Consider the following 20240-nt stretch of genomic DNA (forward strand, 5'->3'; position numbering starts at 1 on the left):
ATACAAATGAAAACTTCCTCGACAGCACCTCCCTAACCTATAACCTCCACTATCAAAAAGGACAAGAGGAGCAAATGTATGGCACCGTCACCATCTTCTAGACATCCAAGTTACACATCCTTGTGATTTGACAAATATTTTGCCATTCCTTCATGGCACAATGTAAAGTCCTGGCTGTCCCTCACTAATGCTGTTCCTTCGCCAATCAGACTAGATTAATTCAAAAGCTTGACTTGCCAATGTCTTCTACAAAGCAATTAAGGACAAGCAGTTAGAACTCACCAGTTAAGCCTATATACCATGAATTAAAACAAAGAACATGTCAATGTGGGTGATGCCTTTAATGTGCACATGTGTATGTGTGCAAGGGGAAAAAAATCAGAATACTTGGAGATTCCAGAACAATGATAGATAACAGTGGATTCATCACAATGAGTATAGGGAATTTATTAAATAAACAATAGTAGGCTCAGAAATTGTACCAATTGCTTCTGTGTTATTGTATATAGAAAGGAGAGATAATTAATTACAGTGGGCAAATAATTACAATAATGTTTGACACAGTGATCATAACAATTAGTTTCAAAAAAGGATACATTTAGTAGAGAGCGATTAGACCATTGGAAAGGAGAAATGAATGTATTAACTAGCGTAGGAGTAAATGGTTGTAGTCTTGTGGAGATTATTCAAAATAACTTGCATGATGTAACCACAATAGGTGCAGAGAGATGGTGGAAATATCATGGTAACCAGCACGATACCACAAATCATATCCACTTCATTTAAATTAATTTGCTCAAGCTATAACCCACTATAGATCAATTTACCATCTACTGTTTTCATCGAGAAGCACAGGTAATATTATTTTCCTATTATTAATCCCCTGGAACACTGGAGAGATTTCATTGTTTAATGCTATTATCTTAACATTAAACCATAACTGTAATATTAACAGGAACAATAGTAGAGCTATCATGGTGTGAATTGTAGTGCTAATCTGCACCATGCATTCAGAATAGATTAAACAACTGTCCTGTATTAAACATTTGATGAATGTTCTGTTCATTATGCTATTATTCTTTGTTCAAAGAAATTGATAGTTCAGACTAGTTTCAAATGTTGTAGGGCCAGTCCCAGCCAAAAAGTATCACAGCCACTTAATATGACCTTTGAACCCAATATAATTTCTTTTTTCTTCTAAGGTTAACACTGAGTCTTTCCTGTCCCATGGATTTGAAGAATTTCCCAATGGATGTGCAAACATGTATTATGCAACTTGAAAGCTGTAAGCATTCTCTATTCTCTGTTCTGATGAAGAGGCATTGCACTTGAAATGTTAACTCCATTTCTCTCTTCACAGAGATAGTCATGGTGTGGAGGTGCTGGTGTTGGTCTGGGTTGGACAAGGTCAAAAATCACTCAACACCAGGTTATAGTCCAACAGGTTTATTTGAAAACACAAGCTTTTGAGGCACTGCTCCTTCTTTAGAGTCTGTCGTGTCTTAACTGTGAGGTCTTGTATAGACTCTAAACAAAACTTTGCATTTAAAATGCATTGTCTGACCTGAGATGTCACCACTTTACACTGAATAAACCTTAAGTTATCTTGGGGCAGTGACTTGAAAGAAATTCTGGTATTTGCAGATTAATCATTTGAAATCTGCACCTCCACTCTAACTGATTAAAAATTTAACAGCCATCTTAGGTTTGTACAATTAATTTGCATCAGTTATATGACCATTTGATCTTTTACTTACAAATTCTGTTTCTGACGTCTCCCTCTCTCCTGAAGAAGGAGTGAGGCTCTGGAAACTTGTTGGACGATAACCTGGTGTCACGTGATTTTTGACCAGTCATAGCCAGACCAGCTTAGTTCCTCCTGCACATACCGTTTTTATTGTATTCTCTATGAATAAGGTTATTTTAATATTAATTTAAAAATTAACAAGCCACAAAGCTGATTTACTTAACACACTGTACAATAACTGCCCATCACATGATTGCTGCTGAAAACTACAGTCTTAAGTGAAATCACTTCGATAAAATGTGTCAGTTTGGTACTATTGCAGTGACCTAAGGTTAATTAATACCATTGTTCTATTTTTGCATGAAATGGACAAGACCGGTTTGTGTTGGATCTGGGTTGAATGGAGCTAAAATGTTTATGAAATGTAATTTGCCATGTCTTGTCCATCTACTTCCATTTGTAGAGGGCAGGTACAACTGCATAAAATAGATTCAGCCTTATGTGAAATTAAAGTGAGACAACAATATCTGCCTATCTTTGACCTTTTTGTTTCAATGCTAATATCAAGCTTTCATACATAGAATATTCAATTTTCACATAGTTATGGGTTACTGGAAGGTGCAATCGACAAGGAGCCTGGACAGGAGCAACTTCAAAAATTTTGAGAAAAGAAATTAATGTCTCAATTTTAACTCTGCTTTATTCATGATGATAAGTTGCTGCAACTTTAAGCAGCAAAGGTTAAGAATCCCTCCTCCAGTATGCAACTGTCCTGGCACCACAATGTCAACTGAGTTTAGGAATCATCTTCCGTCCAAAGCCTGCTCCCTACTGCATAATCAGGAGTGAACCTATAAAATTACTAACCTTAGCTTTGACCTGCACCATGTTCCTTCTCTTCACAAACTTTCACTCTTTATTTGCTCTGTATTACAGATTTCCTATGATTTTATCCATGCTGATACTTTGCTTTAACTGTGTTATCACCAAATAGTTAGTCTCCTTTGTTATAAGTGCATAGATATTAATAAAAATTTGTTCAGGGGGTACGGTTGATGCTGACAAGGCTAGCATTCAGTTAAATCAACCACATTACTGTGGGTCTGGAGTCACATGTTGGCCAGACCAGGTAAGGATAGCTGATTTCCTTTCCCAAAGGACATTAGTGAACAGATGGGTTTTTAAGTGACAATTAGTAGTGGTCGCCACTAGGCCAGTTTTTATTCCAGAACTTTTACTGAATTCGAATTTCACCATTTGCCAGGTGGGATTTGAACAGATGTCACTGAAGTATTGGCCTGAGGTTCTGGACTGCTAGTGCAGTGAAATCAACATCTATTCCATGTACTTTGTTACTGATTGATGATTCTGACTGATCTTTTTGGTTGTCAGTTTTATTGTTATTACAATCATTGTTACATTGGGTTACATTGAGTATCTGTGTAGTTTCTTTAGTAATGGTTGGTCACGTTATAGTATTCATTAACTTCTGATAACATGAAACCTTCCAGTTATCTACGTTCCCTATTTTGTTGCACTCTGTTCTCTGTTGTCATTGCATAAACATTGTTTCTCTCAATGTCACATTATCAAAGAGACTCCATGTACACATTGTCTAATGAGCCGCACAATCACTGCTGACCATGGAGAAATATTAGCTGAGCACAATGCTACCTCACTAAATGTCCTTTTCATGCATGCTTGGCTGGGGTTGAATAAAGTCATTATCAGGAAAAGAAATTCTGGCTGAGTTTTCTCTACCTAAGCCAGAAATGTTAAATTCAATTACACCTTCTTCATACTGCCCCAGCTAAAATGAACTAACCTAGTCTTGTTCATTGCTCATAATTGGTATGAAAATGATATGATGAGGTGCAATTTACAAGTTTCATTCAATTCCTGAAATACTTTCTCTCTCTCTCTATCATGTTGTTCTTTGTGTGATAAAGTGGGAAAATATTTTATTGTCATTTTATGAATTTAGTTTTTAAAGTAAAATAAGCGTTTGTTTTCAGTTTTGAGAAGTTTCTTTTAAAGAATCAGAATGTAATTTGGAACAGTGAACTAATGACATGAGTTCCAAGAAAGCATGTGACATCAGTTAGATGCCTGGCAGGATGCCTGGTGAATCAAATTGATAAAGCATTTACAAAAGTGATTTTTTTTATTGAAAGTTTTTTTTACAAAATTAAGAAAATACTAAACGTAGTATAGCAATCTTATATTACAAAAACTTTAATAATAAACTACCTACTACTCTACAGAACAAACCAAAACTATCACACAGGTACAAAACAATCTTTCCATGTTAAGATTCAATAAATGACTATACTAAGCAAATTAGTTTAAATTAATATAAATTGTACTAGACTGACCTATCTTACATTAGATCAAATTAGATAAAATCACCTTGGATTAACTTAACTGAAAATAAATTAAATTAAATTACACCACTCGACGCACATCAACAGAAGCTTCCTTCATGGGGATATCAGTTATTATACTCATATTTATCAAGCTTCCTCCCCCAAGGGCCCCCGGACCACCAAACCCAGCCTTCATGGCTATATAAAGTCCCTGGTCAATAAACAGGGCCACCACGACTTATAAAATAGTTCCATTTCTTGGTGCACCACATTCGTAAGATAATCTTGAGGGACATGCTCCATCACTAGTCTGTGCCATCCCATGAGATGTGGGAGATTTTCTGAGATCCAGTTCATTAAAATGTTTTTTCCCTGCACAATCCGTGAGAATGTTAAATAATCTCTTCCTATGTTCATCTAATGAAGACAGGTTCAGCAGTCCCAAAAGAAGGATACTGGATCTGTCCGAACTTCAATTCCCAGGATTCCCTCCAATTCACTCGCTATGGCACCCCAGTACCTACGGATCTTATGATATGACCATCGACAATGAATAAGGGTGCCTAAGCTTATTTTATATTTAGGACCTTCTGGGGGTGCTCCTTTCTTGAACTTTGCTAATCACTCTGGAGTCATATGGGCCCTGTGAAGAATCTTCAATTGCATTGCCAGCGCTTTATTGCATATTGAGATTTTCTTCACATTCTCCCATATGTCCTCCCATGTTTCAAATGTAATTTATACTCCTAGTTCCTGATTCCAGACTCGGTAGAGTCTTCCCAACTCTTCCAAGGTGCCCCTCTCTGTAAATGATGTAGAGTACTAACCAAGAGAGTGCCCAGCACCGAAGGACTCTTCTCTCCATATCAGACTAATAGGGCTGAGCATTAAGTGTGGTCCTTCTCGGTTTATAATCCTTAATCTGAAAATAATTGACGATTTCTCTACTAGGTACCCCATATTTGTGACTTAGCTGGTCGAAAGACACCAGGTACTCTCCCTCAAATAAGTCTCCAAAACAGGAGACTCCCTTAACCTCCCATGCTTTAAAGCTGGAATCCATTGATCTCAGCCTAAATACTGGGACTCCAACTAAGGGGGTGAACAATGAGGTCTTATGTAAATTACCCTCCCCCTGCCACATCATTCTCCACACTTTGTCTGTGTTTATAATGATCGGGCTTTTACATTGCTCAGCAACAGATTTCATCCTGTTCATAAATAGCAAGTTAAGGAGGGGACATCTTGCCCGGGGCAACCCAACATCAAGCCATATCGACTTTGGATCCTTACACACCGAATCACTCACATGGGACAATAGGGCGCTTACCTGTTAAAGTCTGGGAAATCCACCTTCCCCAAACCCAGTGGGAGTTGCAACTTGGTAAGTTTAATAAGAGGGCATCAATGACCCCACAAGAAGGACCCCAGCCTGCCATTGAGCTTCCACAACGCATCTCTGAAAAACAATAATGGAGGTAGCTGAGGAAGAACATTCATTTTAATCAAGGCTATTCAGCCTAACCATGATATTGGTAACCCCACCCAAAGTTGCAGCTCCTGTTTTATCCCATCCAACAAATACACAAAGTTAGCTCTGTACAGCTGGTGGAAAGCAGGGTTAATAAAAATACCCAAGTAAATAAAACCTTTTTGTGACCACCAGAAAAGAAATTGTATTCCATCCTCCAAGTCAGGCACTCCCACCAAGACCCCACAGGCAAGGCTTTCAATTTTGTAAAATTAATTTAATAACCCGAGAAAGTGCCGAATAACTTAATCTTTTGTATTAGCCGAGGTGCAGACTTTTCCAAGTTAGCCAAAAAGAGAAGAACATTGTCACCTTAGAGAGTAATTTTGTGCTCTCCCATTCTTACCTTTGGTGCCACAATTTCAGAGTCCTTCCTAATAGCCTCTGCCAACGGTTCAATTGCTAGGGTAAATAGCAGTAGCGAGAGAGGACACCCCTGTCAGCTGTCTCTCCCAATGCTAAAATAGTCTGATTTTACACCGTTCATAAAGACCACAGCCTTGGGGTCATTATATAGCACTGTGACCCACCTAGTGAAGTCCCCACCCCACCTCCCTCCAAGACCAAAATAATATGGCCATTCCACCTGATCAAATGCCTTTTCCGTGTCCAAGGAGATCACCAAGCCTGGAGTTGACCTCTGCTGACATAACTGCACTATATTCAACACCCTCCTGACATTATTGGAAGAGCTATGACCCTTGATAAAATCCTTCTGATCTTCGTTTATAATAGTGAGCAATACCTTCTCCAATTTCAGAGCTGGTGTTTTAGACAGGATTTTAAAATCTACTTTCAGCAGTAAGATAGGTCTGTATGAGGAACAGTCCACAAGATCTTTCCCTTTCTTGGAGAATAAGAGAGATTTTGGCCTCCCTTAGAGAGGACAGAAGGTAGCCCTGGCTATATGAATAATTAGACATACTCAATACTGGCTCGGCCAACGTTTATGAGTTTCTTGTAGAACTCACTTGGAAACGTGTTCCGACCGAGTGCTTTGCCACTTTGGAGCTGCCTTACCACCTCTTGTATCTCTTGTATTGTTAAGGGTGCATTCAAAAGGAAGGCTTGCTTTGCATTTATACCTGGGAGGTCCAGATTCTCAAAAAAAGGATTCCATCCTTGCTATTCTATCTGCATAGCCCTCCGACCAGTATAACACTGCATAGAATTCCCTGAATATGGCATTCATCTTTGTCAACTCACGAGTAATAGTACTCCCTGATAGACAGGATGGACTGCGGGGTACTTTTCTTCCTAGTCAGGTATGCCAGATATCTACCTGGTTTATCCCCATATTCAAATAACCTTTGCTTCGCAAAGAAGACTTCCCTCCTGGGTAAGTACTGAATTCAGAGCAGCCCGGAGAACTGTGGCCCGCTCTAACGTAACCACAGATGGTCTCTCATAAAATGCCGATTCGGCTGCTTTCAGCCAGGCCTCCAGCAACAGTTACTGCTCTCCTCTCTGTCTTTTCCTGGGTGCTGAGTATGGAATAACAAAACCCCTTAAATACTCCTTGGTGGTCTCCCAAAGCACCGATGGGTTACTTACCGCACCCGAGTTGATGTCCCAGAAGGTCCTAAGCTCCCTTGTGAAGTATTCTATAAATTTGCTATCCTTCAAAAGAAATGGATCCATGCACTAGTGCTGCGTGTCTATTCTACTATCCCTGACCTTTACATTCAAGTACACTGCCGCATGGTTTGAAATGGCTATGTTTCCAATCCTGCAGGATAACATTGAATCCAGATAGGTCAACGGAACAAAGAACATACTAATTCTCATGTGGCACTTGTGCAGGTTGGAGTAAAAGGTAAAATTGCTCCCATTAGGGTGGAGACATCTCCACACATCCACCAGCCACAGATCCCCACACAGGCCTACTAACTGTCTGGATTGCAGGAAGATACCCGAGAGTGGGCGGCACGGTGGCAAAGTGGGCGGCACGGTGGTTAAGTGGGCGGCACGGTGGCAAAGTGGGCGGCACGGTGGCACAGTGGTTAGCACTGCTGCCTCACAGCGCCTGTAGACCCGGGTTCAATTCCCAACTCAGGCGACTGACTGTGTGGAGTTTGCACGTTCTCCCCGTGTCTGCGTGGGTTTCCTCCGGGTGCTCCGGTTTCCTCCCACAGTCACAAAGATGTGCGGGTCAGGTGAATTGGTCAAGCTAAATTGCCCGTAGTGTTAGGTAAGGGGTAAATGTAGGGGTATGGGTGGGTTGCGCTTTGGCGGGTCGGTGTGGGCTTGTTGGGCCGAAGGGCCTGTTTCCACACTGTAAGTCTAATCTAAAAAAAAAGATCCTTTGGATCCATGAGATGGTTGAAGTCTCCTCCTATAATTGTATGGCGCACCCCAAGAGCCATTAATTTGGAGACTGCTTCAATTAAGAATTTAAGGAGGTGCGCCGTGAGGCAATAGACGTTCAAGATGCCATACTCTTCCATGTTTATTAAGGCCTTCAGGATAATAAACTGCCCATACTCATCCTTAATTTGTTCCATTATCTGGAATGGGAGATTCATCTGTACTAGTATGACCACTCCTCTGCTTTCAGAATTGAAAGAGGAGAAGAATACCCCACCAAATCCTCCCTGCTGTAACTTCAAATGTTCCATAAGACCATAAGACCATAAGACCATAAGACATAGGAGTGGAAGTAAGGCCATTCAGCCCATCGAGTCTACTCCGCCATTCAATCATGGCTGATGGGCATTTCAACTCCACTTACCAGCGTTGTCCCCGTATCCCTTAATTCCTCGAGACAACAAGAATCTATCAATCTCGGCCTTGAAGACATTTAGTGTCCCGCCCTCCACTGCACTCTGCGGCAATGAATTCCACAGGCCCACCACTCTCTGGCTGAAGAAATGTCTCCGCATTTCTGTTCTGAATTGACCCCCTCTAATTCTAAGGCTGTGTCCACGGGTCCTAGTCTCCTCACCTAACAGAAACAATTTCCTAGCATCCACACTTTCCAAGCCATGTAATATCTTGTACGTCTCTATTAAGTCTCCCCTCAATCTTCTAAACTCCAACGAATACAATCCCAGGATCCTCAGCCGTTCCTCATATGTTAGACCTACCATTCCAGGGATCATCCGTGAGAATCTCTGCAGGACACGTTCCAGTGCCAGTATGTCCTTCCTGAGGTGTGGGGACCAAAACTGGAAACAGTACTCCAAATGGGGCCTAACCAGAGCTTTATAAAGTCTCAATAGCACATCTCTGTTTTTATATTCCAACCCTCTTGAGATAAGAGACAACATTGCATTCGCTTTCTTAATCACGGACTCAACCTGCATGTTTACCTTTAGAGAATCCTCGACTAGCACTCCCAGATCCCTTTGTACTTTGGTTTTACTAATTTTCTCACCATTCAGAAAGTAGTCTATGCTTTTATTCTTTTTGCCAAAGTGCAAGACCTCGCACTTGCTCACGTTAAATTCCATCAGCCATTTCCTGGACCACTCTCCCAACCTGTCTAGATCCTTCTGTAGCCTCCCCACTTCCTCAGTACTACCTGCCTGTCCACCTAACTTCGTATCATCGGCAAACTTCGCTAGAATGCCCCCAGTCCCCTCATCCAAATCATTAATATATAATGCGAATAGCTGTGGCCCCAACACTGAACCCTGCGGGACACCGCTCGTCACCGGCTGTCATTCTGAGAAAGAACCTTTTATCCCAACTCTCTGCCTTCTGTTAAACAGCCAATCCTCAATCCATCCTAGCAGCTCACCTCGAACACCATGGGCCCTCACCTTGCTCAGCAGCCTCCCGTGTGGCATCTTATCAAAGGCCTTTTGAAAGTCTAGATAGATCACATCCACTGGGTTTCCCTGGCCTAACCTACTTGTTACCTCTTCAAAAAATTCCAACAGGTTTGTCAGGCATGACCTCCCCTTACTAAAACCATGTTGACTTGTTCTAATCAGACTCTGCTCTTCCAAGAATTTAGAAACCTCATCCTTAATGATGGATTCTAGAATTTTACCAACAACCGAGGTTAAGTTGATTGGCCTATAATTTTCCATCTTTTGTCTTGATCCTTTCTTGAACAAGGGGGTTACAACAGCCATCTTCCAATCATCCGGGACCTTTCCTGACTCCAGTGACTCTTGAAAGATCTCTACCAATGCCTCTGCTATTTCCTCAGCCACCTCTCTCAGAACTCTAGGGTGTATCCCATCGGAGCCAGGAGATTTATCAATTTTAAGACTTTTTAACTTTTCTAGCACTACCTCTTTTGTAACGGCAACCATACTCAACTCAACCCCGTGACTCCCTTTAATTTTTGGGATATTACTCATGTCTTCCACTGTGAAGACTGACGCAAAGTACTTGTTAAGTTCTCCTGCTATTTCCTTATCTCCCATCACTAGGCTTCCTGCATCAGTTTGAAGTGGCCCAATGTCTACTTTTGCCTGTCGTTTGTTTCTTATGTACTGAAAGAAACTTTTACTATCATTTCTAATATTACTGGCTAGCCTACCTTCATATTTGATCTTCTCATTTCTTATTACACTCTTTGTTATCCTCTGTTTGTTTTTGTATCCTTCCCAATCTTCTGATTTCCCACTGTTCTTGGCCACTTTATAGGATCTCTCTTTTTCTTTAATACATTTCCTGACTTCCTTTGTCAGCCATGGTTGTCTAATCCCTCCCCAGATAATCTTTCTTTTCTTGGGGATGAACCTCTGTACAGTGTCCTCAATTATACCAACAAACTCCTGCCATTTTTGCTCTACTGTCTTCCCGGTTAGCCTCTGCTTCCAGTCTATTTTTGTCAGTTCCTCTCTCATGCCCTCATAATTACCTTTATTTAACTGTAACACCATTACATCAGATTTTGCCTTGTCTCTTTCAAACTCCAGACTGAACTCTACCATATTATGATCGTTACTTCCTAAGGGTTCCCTTACTTTAAGATCTTTTACAGAGTCTGGTTCATTGCAAAGCCCTAGGTCCAGAATAGCCTGCTCCCTTGTGGGCTCCATGACAAGCTGTTCCAAAAAGCCATCCTGTAAGCATTCCATGAATTCCCTTTCTTTGGATCCACTAGCAACATTATTTACCCAGTCCACCTGCATATTGAAGTCTCCCATGATCAATGTGACTTTGCCTTTCTGACATGCCTTCTCTATTTCCCGGTAGGTGTTGCGTCCCTGGTCCTGACCACTGTTCGGAGGTCTATACACAACTCCAATTATGGTTTTTTTGCCCTTGTGGTTCCTCAATTCCACCCACACAGACTCCACATCATCCGACTCTATGTCATTCAATACAATACCATTGATTTAATTTTGTTCTTAACTAACAAGGCAACCCCACCCCCTCTGCCCACCTCTCTGTCTTTTCGATAAGTTGAAAAACCATGGAGGTTTAACTGCCAGTCCTGACCCCCCTGTAACCAAGTCTCTGTGATGCCTACCACATCATAATCATTTACTATTATCTGTGCCATTAGTTCATCTGCTTTGTTATGAATGCTACGAGCATTCAGGTAAAGTGCCTTAATGCAAACTTCCTTATCATTAGAGATGTTGGAAGTCATATGATGTCCTAAGTTATCCTTGCTTTTTCTGCATTCTCATTCTGCCTCAATTTTAAATCCGCCTGGACACATGCTATCCTGCTGCTTATCTTTCCATTTAACGCCATACTCCCTGTCGCTTTCACTTTCCCTTCCCCCAACTCAGAAGTTTAAAGTCCTACTGACCACCCTATTTATCCTCTTCGCTAGAACATTGGTACCTGATCGGTTCAGGTGGAGACCGTCCCAACAGTACAGATCCCCCCTGTTCCAAAACTGATGCCAATGCCCCATGAAGTGGAATCCCTCTTTCCCACACCAATCCCTTAGCCATGTGTTTATTTGCCTAATTTTCTTGTCCCTATGCCAATTGGCACGTGGCTCGGGCAGTAATCCGGAGATTATGACCCTTGAGGACCTGTGCTTCAATTTCCTGCCAAGTGCTTTGTAGTCACCAAACAGGTCCTCCACCCTAGTTTTGCCTATGTTGTTAGTACCAACGTGGACCACAACAACTGGACCCTTCCCCTCCCGCTCCAATATCCTTTCAAGCCGGTCAGTTCCTTGTCATTCAAATGTGTTTCGTGTAACAGGGTGATGTCAACCCTTTCCTTTCTGAGGTTTGAGAACACCTTCTTTCTTTTGACCTGGGAATGGCTCCTTTTTATGTTCCAGGTGCATCATCTAAATGATCCACTAGCCATGACTGCCCAGAGCAGCCCACAGCTCCCCCACCCTGGGAGGAAGAAGCTTATTCATGGTGCATCAAGTGGAGAGAATACAAAATTTATAAAAATCTAAAAACTACCACTAAAAATACTACCAAAACTATTTAAAAAACTAACCAATACTCTTAAAGTAAACAAAGAAACACATGAACAATGAATCATTGGAGAGTTCCTCCCTTGCCCATAGAAGGCACTCATCCCAAACTTTACAACCATTCTGGTTCCTTCCAGCTATGGTTGCTCCCCAAACCCAAGCAATACAGAAACAAAGAAAAACTATCATTTACACAAGTGAGAGTTAAAAGTAGATGCCCACCCCATCCCCTCCATACATCAACCCCACCCCACACCAGAGGAAACAAAGAAATAACAAAAATTATTAAAAAAGAGAAAAAAATGGATTTTTTACATCAAAGCAATGCCAGGGCTGTAGGACCAACAACCACAAAAGGAAATGATAGGCCATTGTCCATAGCTTTGTTGTTTTCCCTCCAACCAAGATCATTTATTTCAAAGAGTCAAAAATCCCTTACTTTCTCTGTTGAGAAAGACCCTCATGGTTGAAGCACAATCCTGCTGGTTACCTCACAGCGTATTGGATATTCAAATCTCTCAATGTCTTCCTGACTTCATCAAAAGATTTCCTCCTCTTGATTATAGCCCCAGAGAAGTCTTGCGAAAACATAATTTTTGAACCTTTGTACACCAGAGCCTGTGAGTCTTTTCCCAGCCTTCTGGAGGCTTCCATTATAAGTTGCTTCTCTTTATAACACTGGAGTCACACTAGGACCAGGCAGGGGTGCTGATCTAACCCAGACCTGCACATCGTGACTCAGTGGGACCACTCCATACGCACTCGGTCCAACTCGATTACCAGCCCCAGAAGCTGCAGGAGCCACTGGTCAAGGAAACTGACCAGACTCTCACCTTCTTTACGTTCTGGGAGCCCGATTATCCATGAGTTTTTCCTTCAACCTCGATTCTCAAGGTCATTGACCTGGTCCAGCAGGGGCCCGAACCTGGCCTTCCAGTATTTGGATCCGCCCCTCAGAATTCTCCGTTGTGGTCTCCAACAACAGGTCCTTTGTTCGCCTACCTCAACATTTCGTTCCAGCGTTTGGATCTTCTGGTCATGTTTTTGTAGCATGGCAGAGATTGGTTCCAGCGCCGATTTTCTCTTGAAGTTTTACAAACTCTGAGACTAGCTTCTGCTGCTCCAACAGGTTCAAGGGCGTTGCCGCAGGAGCCAGGGCTGCAGCCATGGATGTGCCTGGCACTGTAGGGGAGTGCCTTGCTTGCTGAGATCCTCTCGCTCCCTTTCCTTTATTCATCTTCATCTTATTCCCAGAATGTTAGAAACAGAATCAAAAAGGTTCTAGGAATTTTGTATTACTTTGTTTTATCGATTTTTCTTACGGATGATTAGTGAGGGGGGTGTGAAAGCCTACCTTACTTGGTGCAGACCTCGCACAGCAGACCTATCAGATCGCGGCCATCTTGGATCCCCACCACAAAATTGAACTTTTATGACCAACTGAGAAAGTAGCCCATGGGTCACTAGCAACCTGAGTTCAGTTCAAATAAAATTTTAATCGGGCAAGAAATCTCGAGACCATAATACCTGGAAAGATTCTGTCAAGTTAAAAAAAAAGGAAGAGTTAAGCTAGGAGTGAAAGTTCACTTCCGTAATGGATATTGTTGGGGAAAATAATGAAACGTCTTGCTATCAGATTTCCAGTGTCTACTGTATTTTGCTTTTTATCACCTTATCTATTGTCCATCCCACCACATGCAACCAATGTTGTGTATCCTGACTTCATGGACCTTCCCACCATTGAAACCAATGTTCTGTCTCCCAGAAAGTGCCACTGAGTTTCAGAGCGAATTACCTTGAGGTGACAGAAACCTTTTAAGCATTTCCATTTGTACTAGTCTTCTGCTTCTAACCCCTGTTCATTAGACTTTTTTGGAGTATTTAGAGAAACTGTTCATTTGCCCCTAATTGTTCTCCTATTGTTATAATTGATTTCAATAAATATCTTAAAACACTGCAGATTTACAAAAAAGTATTGATAAAGATATGAAAAATAGCACATGGTGGACATTATACATATTTCTAAGTGACTCATGTAACCTGATGAGAATTTTCAAATGCTCAGTATTGCAGTATTAGGTTTTTCAAATATGAAATTTCTTTCCCTCTTTTATCCTTCAGTTGGCTACACTATGAATGATTTGATATTTCAATGGGATGAAAAAGCTGTACAGGTAGCTGACGGATTAACTTTACCACAGTTTATTCTCCAAGAGGAGAAAGATTTAAGAGACTGCACAAAGCACTACAATACAGGTCAGTATTATAACCAGAAACATTGTCACCAACGTGATGTGCAAGGTGCCATTACAACAGGCTTGGTAAACATTATATGCTCAGCAATTGTGCATAAACATTTAACACTGGAAGGCTAAATGTTAGAGCCTGTTGTAACCATAGATCTTACCTTCTAATTATTGAGTTTATAGAATTCTGTGCTGCAAATTATTCTTTTTCCCATTTAAGTTTTCCATTGCATTAATAATGTTTTTGGATAACTTAAATAAGACATTTAAATCCAATCAATAAAAAAATGTAAATAATTTGCCTTTAATCATTGTTCAGCATTTTTGACTCAAGGTATTCTGTGTCTGTTAAATTGTTTTGCTTTGATGCTCAGCTTTGATGGATAGTACTTTATCAGGAAAGCATGTGATGTGGTATAGCATTTCATGGATTTTTGCACTTGCCATTGCCAAATGTGTTACAATTTGCTGAATAAATATCTAAATTTTAAACAGGTCCCAGAGGCGACAAAATTGCTGTTGCAAGTCTGGAACTGAGTGATAAATCACTTGCTGTGCCAATTTATTCACTCAGGTCATAATGTGATTGATTTGGGGGAATAGGAAATGTAACATTTACAATAGTTGCTCTTAATCTGTACACATTTTAAATAAAACTCTTGACTTTGTTGTCATATATATGTGCTGTTTTTAAAATGTATTTCTTTCAATTTCATACGCAATGGAAAAAGCATTGTTTAACTAAATCAATCCCACTAAGGAGAATGTAATGTCTATACAGTAAATAGTACATTAAATGTCCAGTTCCATGCACAAAATCTCAGACAGTTAGCTCATACGTACTCACTTGCAACAAGATCTGGAAAACCACCATGTGTATGCTGATGAGTGGGACATAAATATCAACCAATGACCATTTCCGAAAAGAGAGTATCATTACCTCTCCTTAATGTTCAACCAGCACTGAATTTCCCACCATCAACATTATAGAGATTGCTATAAACCAGAACCTTAACTGAATCAGCAACATAAATAACGACAGTACTAGAGCAGGTCAGAAGTTTGAAATTCTGCACTTTCAAACTACCCAAAGGCTTTTCAGCATCTACAAGGCTTGTCAGAAGTGTGATGGAGTATTTGCCAATGCCTGGATGAGTACAATTCTAACAGCACTAAAAAAAAGTTTCACATTGTCCAGGGCAATTGTTTATTGGGCAGTCTATCCACCACCATAGACATAACTCCCTCCACTTTGGTACATTGTTGAAACTCACTAAGACTTCTACAGTAGCACACCTCAATCCCACCTCCTCTTACAGATAGCCAGATAAGACCAACAGGACCATGAGAACATTATAGCGTCTAAGTTTCTATCTAAATTACACATATCAATTATCTTAAGGCCTTTAAAGAAATCTTTTCCCAATTTTACAGCATGGCTAAGGGGCATGCTTGCTGAAAACGTATGTCAGAAATTTGTGTACAGATTATGTATTTTGTGTTTTGCCATTGCAAGTCATCAGAAATTCATGGGAAGCCTAACTCCAGATTTCTGAGAAACGTTACTGGTAGACAAAGTCAGAGTATTAGCCCTTTAAGACTGAGCAAATCTTTATAATGCTCAAAAAATTTCAGCCCTTCAAAATCACTTTTGAAAAAAATTGTCCTTCTTAGAAACACATAAAATGTTCAACAGTACAGCCATTCATACTCCCATTAAACACACCCCTAACCTACTTACAATCACCAGGTGAATTATAGAATCATACAGCATGGAAGATCATTCATCATTGTGTCTCTACAAGGTCCTTAAAAGAGCTGTCCTTCTCCCCTTCTCTTTCCCCATTGCTTTGCATGTCTTTGCACATGTTATTATCCATGTACTGTTGTTCCCTTTTGAAAATTACTTTGAATCTGATTCCACCACTCCATGTGGTTCCATGTCAAAAAAAACGAATATGCCAAAAAATCGAAACTCTGTTCATCGCCCTTCTGATGTTTTTGCTGATTATCTTTATTTAATCTCTATTCTCTGGTCATTGACCTTACCACCAATGCAGACAGTTTCTCTGAAACACACTGAATATTCCTTGAAACAATGCAGACTTTATTTAAACTAACCTAATTCATATCACATTGACTTTTCTGTCCCACTTAAGGGAAATTTACCTGTATAGAGGCACGTTTCCACCTGGAAAGACAGATGGGTTACTACTTAATCCAGATGTATATCCCAAGTCTCCTCATTGTTATCCTGTCCTGGGTCTCCTTCTGGATCAATATGGATGCAGCACCAGCACGTGTTGGTCTAGGAATTACAACTGTGCTTACCATGACCACTCAGAGTTCAGGATCCCGAGCATCTCTACCAAAGGTAACAGACCATAAATTGATGGAAGGGCAAAGTTGTCTTGTATAAATCATAAGCACTTTACATATTTTACATGTAGTTTTAAAGTCTTGTTCTGTCCGGAATTTTGCATGTATATAACTTATAACAACATTCAATGCATAACCTTTGTTTTCTGCATTATGGGCTTAACTTCAGCTCAGGAAGTGCAAGTTATTACCTGCTAACATCATAGTGCAACTTTGGAAGGCAGCCCATTCATCTGGAATTTGATGTCTGAGAATCAAGAATAGCCTGGAGTCAGCCTTGCCACTGCCTAATGCAGCAACAAAAGTGGACAAATGCCTTGGTGAGCAGGTTGTAAGGTGCAACCTCATTTCTTGGGACAAGAGCCCAATTTGCTTCATGGTTGTTAGAGCTTCCAGCCATTACCTCTCATTCAACTCCCATGGGCAACTGAATCAATAAAATAGACTGAACAATGGCTAGAACCAGTTTCAGCAAATGGTCTCTTTATGAATACTAGTGGAGATCCAAGATTCACTTCAGCTTCAGCTCTGTAGGGGATTGTTTATACAGCTGCAAATGAACATACTAGCTTTGTTTGACAGTTTTATAGTATTCAAATAAGCATATCTTTCTTTAAAGTATTTTCATCAATCTGTCTGTTTATTTGTACAGGAATAATGCATGTCAGTTGAATTAGAAATGTTGAAATTAGAAATGTTTTCATGTATGAATGCATGTATTCTACTTGCATTTTAAGAGCTCATAAAAGGGATAATTCTTCTCAAAAGGGATTTGGAAAGATCAATGTTTTGTGAGCATTTTAAAGACTTGTGATATTGCTTCTATTCTTGGTGGATACTGGAAACTGCTTCAAACATTCAGCAGATATCACAACATTAAATCAATATGTAAATTAAACCACAGTATATCCCACTTACATAATTATCTGAGTTTTCATACTGCTGAATGCCGAAGGACATTTTGAGATAAAGGAACACTAATGTATGTGAACACTCACACAATGCTGGTCAATTTAATCTTGTCATCTATGTCACCAGGACAGACTCACATGCATTAAAAAACAGATTGAGCCAATCAAATCTCTTAACATGGTACGGTTTGTGAACCCATCCTCCTCTGGTGAAAATAGCAATCTTAGGGAAAATTGTCTTTGGAGAACATATTTAAACAACAAACTCAAAATCATATTTGTCGAGTGCCAGTTTATAATCTGCCATCCTCACTGTTAAATGAAACATGAAGCACAGCAGGACTGGCGTGGCAGGTGTAAACGTGTGCAGTTTAAGCCATGCAAACCTCCCATTTGGACACCCAGAGGCAGATTTGCTCAGCGTCAAGAGGAGAAAGTTCAGACCTATGTTGGCTGGTGCAAGATTACAGATTATATGGAGTGAAAATGATTGATCAACAGGAAAGGATAGTGATATGTGGAATTGCTGTAATAGTGATGCACTGATCCACAGTGGTCCTCCACAGTCTTGCCTTCTTGGTTATTTGATGCTTCCTGATCAAGCAAGCTACTAGCAATACAAGCAGATAAGTACCTGTATGCAGTTGTTGAGAAAATAAGAAACTGCTAATATTTTGAAGCAATTATTCCTGCTGGTTAAATAGGTTGAGAATTGGCACAGACATTTTGGGATAAACTTTCAGGATTTATTATTGCCAAGGTTTGCTATGGATGGGGCTAAAAATTATGAAACAGATCAGTGTGCTGGCTTTTTGTCTTCTTCACCCCATTCCTGAAAGTGCAGCTTTAGCCGGTGTGTTCCAATGCCAGGAAGGTCATCACCTTCACAAGGAAGTAGGAAATTCACCTGGACTGGTGCCTTAGTGGAGACACATTGGAATTCTGCGGTCAATTTTCAGTTTTTGAAAGTGATTGGTCAACTGTCCAGAGTTGGGCACCCACCAGTAGACTGGGCCTGTCAGCATTCTTATAAGGAGAAAGTGAGGACTGCAGATGCTGGAGATCAGAGCTTAAAAATGTGTTGCTGGAAAAGCGCAGCAGGTCAGGCAGCATCAAAGGAGCAGGAGAATCAATGTTTCGAGCATAAGCCCTTCTTCAGGAATGAGGAGGGTGTGCCAAGCAGGCTAAGTTAAAAGGTAGGGAGGAGGGACTTGGGGGAGGGGCGCTGGGAATACGATAGGTGGAAGGAGGTTAAGGTGAGGGTGATAGGCCAGAGAGGGGGTGGGGGCAGAGAGGTCGGGAAGAAGATTGCAGGTCAAGAAGGCGGTGCTGAGTCTGAGGGTTGGGACTGAGAAAAGATGGGGGATGGGGAAATGAGAAAGCTGGAGAAATCTGCATTCATCTCTTGTAGTTGGAGGGTTCCTAGGCGGAAGATGAGGCGCTCTTCCTCCAGGCTTCATGTTGCCATGGTCTGGCAGCACTTTAACTCCCCCACCCACTCCGCCAAGGACATGCAGGTCCTTGGCCCCCTCCATCGCCACCTTCTTGACCTGCAATCTTCTTCCTGACCTCTCCGCCCCCACCCCCTCTCCCGCCTATCACCCTCACCTTAACCTCCTTCCACCTATCGTATTCCCAGCGCCCCTCCCCCAAGTCCCTCCTCCCTACCTTTTATCTTAGTCTGCTTGGCACACCCTCCTCATTCCTGAAGAAGGGCTTATGCCCGAAACATCGATTCTCCTGCTCCTTGGATGCTGCCTGACTTGCTGCGCTTTTCCAGCAACACATTTTTAAGCATTCTTATAAGGCCATATTTGACTGACTGGGAGGTACAGCCAAAGTACAGACCATTGACGGGCCCAATACTTCTCAAACCACCATCACCACTCTGTGGCGAGTTACTGTATTTTTTCTGTTAAAATTTGAAAATGTATTTAGAAAAATGCCTTCCGCTTGACTCATTCTCCCACTTACTTGCTTTGCTTTGCAGCTGGATGCTTCTGTGAAAACTGAGAGTCAATCCCCATGTTAGTTAAGGGCTCACAGACATGAAAATCTAGATTTTAATCAGTTTCCCACTGGAGGTGGGTTTAAGCCTGAAAGCAGTCTCACTCCCGTTTCCCAAGTCCATCAGTATACTTCAGCTCAGTGTGAGGTAACATATTGAACATTGGAAGGGACTGGAAATATTTGTTTAGCACGGAAGAAGCCAACAGGACTACAGGATTAGGTTAACTTGAAACTTGCCAAAATACGTAAAATGTTTCCCCAAAAAATAGCAATGCCACTTGAACTTTATTGACTGGACGTCTGTAAAAAAAAACGAAAGAAGCCAACAGAATAACAAAAACTAAACCAAAATTATAGGATCTGGGGAAAATCCAAACAAAAACAAAAATGTAAAACAATGATCATTTTTCATGGGAGGAAGATATTGTGTCACCACATGCTTCTGTTGAATGCTCCCCTGGATAAAAATTATGACTTTAAACATGTGCAAACAGTTAAAGGAATCATGGGTCTATGGATGGCTGGTTTGACCAAACTCGGTCATAGGCCCATCAGTTGGTCCCCTATAGATTTGTCCTGCACATCATGTAACCAAAAAATAAACAGAATATATTCAGAATTACCCAAAGGAGCCTCTTCAATTAATGGAGGCATAATGTAGCCGCTGGCATTGCAGATAACGATGTAACATG

The 20240-nt window shown here is 41.0% G+C and overlaps 1 protein-coding gene across 1 annotated transcript in view; it reads left to right on the forward strand.

The window, feature by feature from the left end:
• glra1 (glycine receptor, alpha 1) overlaps nucleotides 1-20240 on the forward strand; it is a 157522-nt gene that overhangs the window by 82205 nt on the left and 55077 nt on the right. The window contains exons 5-7 of the mRNA XM_060836892.1: nucleotides 1203-1285; nucleotides 14124-14258; nucleotides 16408-16622. Coding sequence (XP_060692875.1) covers nucleotides 1203-1285; nucleotides 14124-14258; nucleotides 16408-16622 — 433 coding nt within the window. The remainder of the gene's footprint in view (nucleotides 1-1202; nucleotides 1286-14123; nucleotides 14259-16407; nucleotides 16623-20240) is intronic.

The sequence above is a fragment of the Hemiscyllium ocellatum genome, chromosome 16, assembly GCF_020745735.1.
Source record: "Hemiscyllium ocellatum isolate sHemOce1 chromosome 16, sHemOce1.pat.X.cur, whole genome shotgun sequence".
NCBI lineage: Eukaryota > Metazoa > Chordata > Chondrichthyes > Orectolobiformes > Hemiscylliidae > Hemiscyllium > Hemiscyllium ocellatum.